The following is an 8,794-nucleotide window of genomic DNA, read 5'->3' as shown; positions in this document are numbered from 1 at the left end:
ACAACCACTCTGGAAATCAGTCTGGCGGTTCCTCAGAAAATTGGACATAGTACTACCGGAGGATCCAGCAATACCTCTTCTGGGCATATATCCAGAAGATGTCCCAACCGGTAAGAAGGACACATGCTCCACTATGTTCATAGCAGCCCTATTTATAATAGCCAGAAGCTGGAATGTTGCTTATATTCTAATGCTAATTCGTGGTCCCCAAGAGTAGTTGCCCTAAAGACAAGAGTCTGAAAGTAAGATAGTGAGTAACCCTGCCCCCAGTTAACTGTGATTGGTAAAAAAAGATTCAACAGTCAATACCCGGGCAGATGACACATAGGCAGTGTTTAGACTTTGCTGGCTTGAGGTCAGGAAGAGGAAGAAGAAGGAGAAGGTACAAGAGAGGAGAAGGAAGAAGCCACAATTGGTTAGCTGAGCCACAAAAAGTGGCCCTGAGGGCTGCCCAACTGCAGTTACAACAGCCCAGGTGGAACATAGAAAATAGTGATTTTCAGGCTGCAGCATGAGATACACTGCGTCTGGCTTGACTTTTGAAACCTTAAATCCCACCCCCGGACACATTTGCTCCAACAAAGCCACACTTAGTCCAACACTTCCTATTCCTTATCAAATAGTACCACTCCTTGACAACTACACATGCATATATATGACTCTATGGGGGCCATTTTTATTCAAACTATGACATATTTTAAGTGCATCAAGAGATATTAAAATACAATCAAATCACTAATCTGTCTAGAAATTTATGGCCCATTTACAGAAAAAATATTTTGACTGGTTTTACAAACAACTATAGAAGTTTTGCATTTCCCTTTTAGGTGAAAATTTTAAATGTATCTATACAGTAGAGGTATTTCATATGTAAACTATAAAACTGTTACTATTAAATTAGAGGAGAATTTTAAGGAAAAGAAAACATTTGACCCGGGAATAAAGAGGAGCACAATGGCATATGCAAGTGAAGGGAAAACATAAAAGCACTGTTATACGGAGACAGCTATGAAAGGAAGCATGGCCAGAAACCATTATGGAGATGGATGTAGATGCTACACACACACACACACACACACACACACACACACACACACGCAACAGGTGAGCATACCTAATATGAAAATCTGAAATCCAAACTGCTCTAAAATGTGAAACTTTTTGAGTGCCAAGATTCCATATCTAACCTCATTTAAAATCAAAATTCTCAGTTAAAATTATATTCAGGCTAAGTATCTCAGATGTATGTAGATGAAAAATGACTTTCACATTTAGATTTAAAATTTCCTTTTCTAAGAAATCTCATGCGGAGCAGTGGTGGCACACGCCTTTAATCCCAGCACTCGGGAGGCAGAGGCAGGTGGATTTCTGAGTTCAAGGCCAGCCTGGTCTACAAAGTGAGTTCCAGGACAGCCAGGGTTACACAGAGAAACCCTACCCCGAAAAAAACAAAAACAAACAGACAAACAAACAAACCTAAGAGACCTCATTATGGATATACAAATATGTCAAAAAATAAAGAAAATTTGAGAAAATGGGAGAATCAGGCTTCTCAGTGATAAACCTCCTAATTTGTTGCTATCCAATTCTATATTTGTTGTCCTAAGAACATATACATGTGATCAACACTAAATGAAATCAGCAGGCTGTATTTATATGTCTAAATGTAACAATGGTAATTAAAGAGAAAGAGGACATGAACTGAGAGGGATAGAGGAGGCACAAGAGGAGTTCATAGCACAAGAGGAATAGGGTAAATAAGATAAATACAGAGAGGCAGGCAGATTTCTGAGTTCGAGGCCAGCCTGATACAAAGTGAGTTCCAGGACAGCCAGGGCTACACAGAGAAACCGTGTCTCAAAAAAAAAAAGTACTTACCTGTGACATTATACAAGAAAAAAACATTAAATATGAAAGACAGCTTGACAAGTAGTAAAGCTTTTAAATATAAAAGCTCTCAAATTTTCAAATATCAAAATTTATTAAATATTATTATTTATTGATATTAGGTGTTAAATATTAATATTGAAATAACCGTTTAGTAGCTGGTGAACTTATAAAACATATTATTTATGATTAGTTTCAAACAATCACCACCTGTTTATAGTTGGAAAATAAAAGGTAGGCCAATACAGATGAGCATTTCCAAAAGGTAAGTAGAAAAATAAAAATGTACTAAGTATTTGAAGGAATATTTGTAAAATACAACATTTGTTAAATATAAGTTTTTAAGCTGAAGAGACAGTGTTCCATGAAAGGAAAAAGTTAAGACACAGGAAACAAAAAAGGGACAATTTACAGAGTAAAAAGAATGGTGTCCAAGGAAGAAGAAAATCGAGAGAAAAGGGCGTGCTGATAGCTATGATACAGAAGGTGGCAGAAAAGGCGGGGTATCTCTTAGGGAGAGGAAAGAAGTTCAAGCATGAAAGGATGCCATTTCACTTTAGTGATGTTAAGTAAGAGGAAGCTGGGGTGGGAGAGAGAGACACGGAGAGCAGAGAAGCTTCCAAGCCTGTAACTGGCTCTTACCTGCCGTAAGGTCCTGGCAACTATGCTTTCGAGCACTGGGCCTCTGTCCTCATGCAGCAAGTGAACCTCATCAAGAATCAGCAGTTTTACGATTTGGGAAAGAGCAACATCCCCAACACTCTTTCTTGTTACTACATCCCATTTTTCTGGCGTGGTCACGAGCATCTAAAACACAGGAAATAGCAAAGAAACTAAACGGAGAAAAGTTTACAGCTTAATAACCAACTATAGCAATAAAAAAATAAATATTCCCATGCTAATGTATTACAACTATCAACATTAATCTGGTTATAATTCCAAATGTATTTTTCAAACCAAATCATAACACACAATCTTTAAAAGTAGAAACTAAATGTTGAATACCTGTATTATTCATTTTCCTTAATATAGGTCCTCATGCTGTACATTGATACATTTGCATTTGAAAAAATAAAATGTTTACAATGTCTTCTTATATGTTAAGCTACCCTTAACAAATAGGCTAAAAGTATAATATGATTACTTCAAGATCTCTGTAGTGATTCCTCTTAAAATTCAGCTACAATCTTACACACATTCTTATTCCTTAATGTAAAAACTGCCCAGAAACATAAAGTCTATGCTTTGAAATAACATTCCTATGAAAAGTATCACAAAAGGGCTATCAAAGTACAGAGCAACATTTAAAATTGTTTTTAGTACAGATATGATCAGAAATAAGTTTATTGTTTTATGTTTATGTTTATCTTACAGACACACTTGTTTCTATTTCTTAAAATTTGGCTTTACAATAATTTTTATAACCTTAAAAATGAAAATAATGAACAATGTACCTGAGTTCGTAAAATTTCACTTTTTGACAACTGCATATCTCCAGTCAATTCTTTCACAACAATGCCCAGTGGCTCTAGACGTCTGCTGAAGTAATTTGTCATCTCAGCTGCCAAGGCTTTCATTGGAGCGACATACACAATCTATGCCAAACAAACATTTGTTTGATGAATGAGCAAAAACTACAATACCATTTATTTCACAGTAGCCAAAGCAAGTCACAACTTATTGTGAAATATGATTCTAGCTATTTCCTGTGAAAAAATGTTAATAATGATATATGGAGAGCACTTATCTTTAGTGGAATTAAGCATGTGGTTACTTAAATAACCTTTAAATATTGTCCTTTAAATAAAAGGACAATGATATTTTTTTTCTCTGCCTCATTATTTAGAAAGTAGACTCTGTTTCCAACCTAAATATAATTTCGCGCCTTTCCTCAAGGGTAATGGGATTTTCAAAACAGAAATAAGGACTGCCTTTATAGCAATGAAGTCAATCAAGCAGCATTCTTTACACAACTTCTACTATAATAAATATCTTCAAGAATTCCAAGGTTGCATAGAACTGAAAGGTTATTATAACTTCTACAGCTTTAAAAAAAAGTCTAACTTGTAAATTCTTACCTTAAACTCATTCTTTTTAATAACACCTTGATGAAAGTGTTGGCGGATTTCATGTAAGATAGTAAGCATTGCAATATTGGTCTTCCCAGCTCCGGTAGGAGCACAGATCAGCATGTTTTCATTGGTGTTGTAGGCTGTTTCAAATACTATAGACTGGATTCTATTGAGTCTCTTCATTCCTTTAAAAGCCAACTGTCCAATCTAAAATAAAGAAGGAGCATGAGTCAGTGAAAGAAAATATAAATGACTCCTAAAATATTGGTGTGTGTGTAAACACTTAAAAGCTGGTGTGTTTGTGTGTGTGTGTCAACTAAAGAAAAAGAAGCATGAATCTGAGAAAGAACTAAAGGTGTGAGGATATAGTAGAATTTAGAGGGAGGAAAGGGAAGAAGAAATGGTATAATTATAATCTCAGAATTAAAAAAAAAAACTAGTGTCAAAACACCTACAATTTTAAGAAATTATTAAGACTGTAGAGAGAGCCTTAGACTAATATGTGTATCCAGAATAATGATTTTTCTAAATAAGGTAACAAAAGAAGTTAACTTTAAAAAGAAGCAAAAGATTTGAAAATGCTTTTCACCAAGAAAAACACTGGCACACACACAAAACAGGAGATACACACAGACACAGACAACCTTAGCTTTCACTAGGAAATTGAAATTATGATAAGGTAACAATTTAAATGTGGGAAAGTTTTTAAATTCAAATTAAATAATCCAATCCAAATTTTGGTGGGCACTTGGAGAAAATGGAATTCATACATAATAGGAATAGAAGTGTAAAATAGTAAAGATATTCTCTACGAAAAAATTCTAACTTTAAAAAAGTTAAACAACATACACTTAACATATTATCTAGCCATATATGCCTTTGATGGTTTACTCAAGGAAAAAAAATACATATATATCTAAAAATGTACCCCAAATTTTTGTGTACTAAAAATGTACACAAAACAACCTTATTTTCTGGAACATGAATTACGAAACCAACTCAAATGTCCACAAACAGAATTGTGTTTATTTATACAAACACATACTACAAAGATATAAAGATATGCAAAATATAAATTCTGAGATGTAACAACAGAAGAATATAAAAGACAATTATGTTGAATGACAGACACCAGATAAAAGAGAATATATACAGCATGGCTGCACTGACATAAGACTGTGCAATACAGACCCTGACATGCAAACTGATGAGTGGGGAAAGCTGGAGGAGGGAAATGAAGAGACATGGGACACAAATGCCTTTGGAAGTGGTAGCTATAGATGGACACTTGTTGGTTGTGATTATGGTTTCACATGCTAATCTAGCCTAATTATCCCTTTAAAATACTTATATGAGAGTTATACCTTAATAGCTATATTTTAAAATATGAGAGAAAACATAGTAGACACGTGTCATTATATCTACGTGCTCTTTTAGACAAAAGTCCACAGGAAAGTCTCTTGGACCTGGAAGCATGAGCAAGCCATGGAACGCCTGAGACTGCTCCTCATTTTTAAATTGTTGCTTCTACTCATCACTCAACTCATTCAATCACTCACTACTCAAATTGTAGTTTGTAATGCATACTTCAAGTGTTGGGCTTGGGGAAAGGAATCAAGGTTAAAATGCTGGCTCTGCCGGCGTGGTGGTGCGCTCCTTTAATCCCAGCACTTGGGAGGCAGAGAGACAGGTGGATTTCTGAGTTCGAGGCCAGTCTGGTCTACAAAGTGAGTTCCAGGACAGCCAGGGTTATACAGAGAAACCCTGTCTCGAAAAAACAAACAAACAAAACAAAACAAACAAATGCTGGCTCTGTTACCACTTAAAATATATCACGGAAGAAACAATGTATCTCTGATTTCTACTGCTACATCTGTTAGGTAAAGGTGAGTAATATCACACAAGTAAGTTATAGAGATTTATATAAACAAGTAAAAATAATGAAGTGAAGGCTACACATAACTTCTTTAGATAATTTATTCTAATTGTTTCTAATGACCATACCTACTATTTCAGAGATGAAAAATCTGGACTTCAAATGGGTTTATTTAAAACCACACAAGTGTACGTGATAAATCCAAGATATAATGTCAGAGCGTAGCAATAAAATCAGTAATTGATGGATAATGTTTACAAAAACATACAGAATTGGCACTTATTAAATATTCTGAAAGAAACAATTACTCTATAGTTAAGTCAGGTATATACAGATCACAGAGTAATATGCTGCAATTTTCAAAGACTCTTTATTTAATGTGGGAGGGGAGTTAAGACAGGCTGCTCCAGAACTCACCATATCATGGAACTGTTTAACAGTCCTGCTTCAAAGTGCTGGAATTATATTTATGAGATACCAAGCTGAGCTTCCAAATAGTCTCTTTAGATTCAAGTCCAGAACAGTATATTATGACTGGACTAAAAAATCCAATTATGTCACAGTCTAATTTAAATACATTCAACATATCTACAGGATTTTAAGCAAAAGTTAAGAATTCACTTACTATAAATACTACATCAAAAACGTAAATGATAAAAAGTTCAATATTCTAATGTGTATGTATATTTCAAAGTCTAAGCTTAAAAATCATTAATATTACCATTCCAAAGAAAAGAATATCTTAAGAAAAAAATCTATTTTACATGGTAGTTTTAAACTTTTTATATTTTAAATATGTGGCAAAAGGGCAGGTTGGTCAGCAAGCAAAATGAGAAGGGGACAAAATATTCCTGTCAGGTGTCCACAGTGTGTAGACTTATGTCTGGATCTTAAGTTCAATTTCATTGATCAATGTTCCTGATTCTGTGCCAGTATTATGCTATTTTTATTACTATGGATTTCTAGTAGAATTTTAAATCAGCTTTAGTGATATCTCCTGCAGTTCTTATTATTTAAGACTGTTTTACCATACTATTTTTTTTTTATTTTTTGGTGGCTTTTTTTTTGTATTTCTTATGAACCTAAAAACTATTCACGACCTGGGGAAAACTGTTTTGGAACTGTGATGGGGATTGTATTGCATCTGTACACTGTTTTTGATAGAGTGACTACTTTTACTATGTAAATCCTACTGATACATGAGCATGGGATTTCTTTCTGTCTTTTGATTTCTTCAAATTCTTTTTTCAGTGTCTTTTAGTTTGCTTGGTTAGAGCTACCCCAGCTTCAATGAAAGATCCCATCTCAAAATATAAGGTAGACAGTGCTAGAAAAATACATATAACATCCATTTCTGACCTCTACAGTCACATGCAAACATGCAAGCTCTTGAACATGTGCATAAACACAAACACATGAACACATACATGCAAAACATAAGCAAAATGAACACAAGCTAACATATGTAATGCAAAGGCATATATGAATTGTTTCATGCATAAAAGAACTCTCTTACATATTTTTCACTATTTACTCCAATAGTATACTTCTTAAGCAACCAGTTATCTATTTTCTTAACTGCATTTAACAATGACAAATGGCATGTTCCAAGATTCTATTACACAGATGGCTCATCTTACCTCATCTAAATCTTGGATATAAACTGGTTTTTCCTCAAACCCAACTGGCATTGGTTCACTATAGGGGATCTTTACTTCTTCATACAGTTTGGTATTCTCTCTCTGGATTCCTTCTGGTAAAATCATCTGTAAGTATCAAAAATAAAATTCCAATAATAAAGAGTAAAAACAACAGCTCTGGTAAGATTTTAAATCAGAGATAATGACAAAATATTGCTGGTTTTATTACATAATACTGGCAAATAAATCCAGCTAATTTAAAGGAAAAAAATCAAAAGGAAAGAAAAATAAACATAAACCATACTGATAAAACATTCAGGAGTCAAGTATCTCACAGGATGCACTGAGCACAGTATGTTAATGACTTAAAGTACAAATCAGCTACACAGTATTCTTGAGGACAAGTGTACTCTCAAAACATGAACAATATGTGATAGAGTTGTAAGTTTAGTCAATCAATGATACAATGGATACAACTCATAAATATGAACTAAATCAACCCAAAAGAGTTAAATATGTTCTAAATGGGAAATATATTTCAGGAACTTAGGATATACTACAATATCCCATTTTCCCTACTATTTCAACATATAACATACTGCATCCACTAGTAATATATTTAAGGACACAAGGAAAACTCTATGCTGTCATCCTCTCAGAAAATACCTGTTTCCGAAAGTGGTTATATTAAATGGCATACCTTGGCACCAGCTATGAATGCTGATGTTTCTCGGGCCTGAGCCTGGGAATCATAAACATGAGGATAACGGATTTTTTCAACCTCCATGTCTCTCTGCCTTCCTAAAATTGGAGCATTTCTAGCATTCAGAAGTGCATGTTCTCTGTAAATAAAAACAATAACAGGCCAGATTTATGAAGCCATATACTAATAAAAGGTCGCATTAATTGTTATTTCAGGTACTCTCATTTAAAAATAGTAGAATTTGGCAGGAGTCAAGTAGCTCACTCCTATAGAAAGTCTCAACTAACCTGGACTCGGGAAATTGCTCAGACACTGAGCCACCAACCAGGCAGCATACACCAGCTGATAAGAAGCCCCTGACACATATACAGTAGAGGACTGCCTGGTCTGGCCTCAGTCAGAGAAGATGCACCTAATCCTTAAGAGACTTAAGGGCCCAGGGAGTAGGGAGGTCTGCCAGAGTAGGGGTGGGGGTTGGGGACTTCCTCTTCAAGACAAGGATGGAGGTGGGGGTAGGGGTGATGGGATGTGGAACATTCAGAGGGTAAACCATGAAGGGGAGATAGAGACTGGACTGTAAATAAAGATTAAAGAAGGAAGGAAGGAAGGAAGGGAG

General features: G+C 34.9%; 1 protein-coding gene across 1 annotated transcript in view; it reads right to left on the bottom strand.

The window, feature by feature from the left end:
- The window catches only part of Ascc3 (activating signal cointegrator 1 complex subunit 3), a 268,769-nt gene that overhangs the window by 206,944 nt on the left and 53,031 nt on the right, over positions 1-8,794 (bottom strand). The window contains exons 7-11 of the mRNA XM_021173819.1: positions 8,176-8,317; positions 7,476-7,601; positions 3,966-4,166; positions 3,342-3,482; positions 2,530-2,694 (exon numbers count right to left, since the gene is read on the bottom strand). Coding sequence (XP_021029478.1) covers positions 2,530-2,694; positions 3,342-3,482; positions 3,966-4,166; positions 7,476-7,601; positions 8,176-8,317 — 775 coding nt within the window. The remainder of the gene's footprint in view (positions 1-2,529; positions 2,695-3,341; positions 3,483-3,965; positions 4,167-7,475; positions 7,602-8,175; positions 8,318-8,794) is intronic.

This window comes from Mus caroli, chromosome 10 (genome assembly GCF_900094665.2).
Source record: "Mus caroli chromosome 10, CAROLI_EIJ_v1.1, whole genome shotgun sequence".
Taxonomy (NCBI): domain Eukaryota; kingdom Metazoa; phylum Chordata; class Mammalia; order Rodentia; family Muridae; genus Mus; species Mus caroli.
The sequence above is the reverse complement of the archived record's forward strand: the minus strand, read 5'-3'. Positions and strand labels throughout refer to the sequence as shown.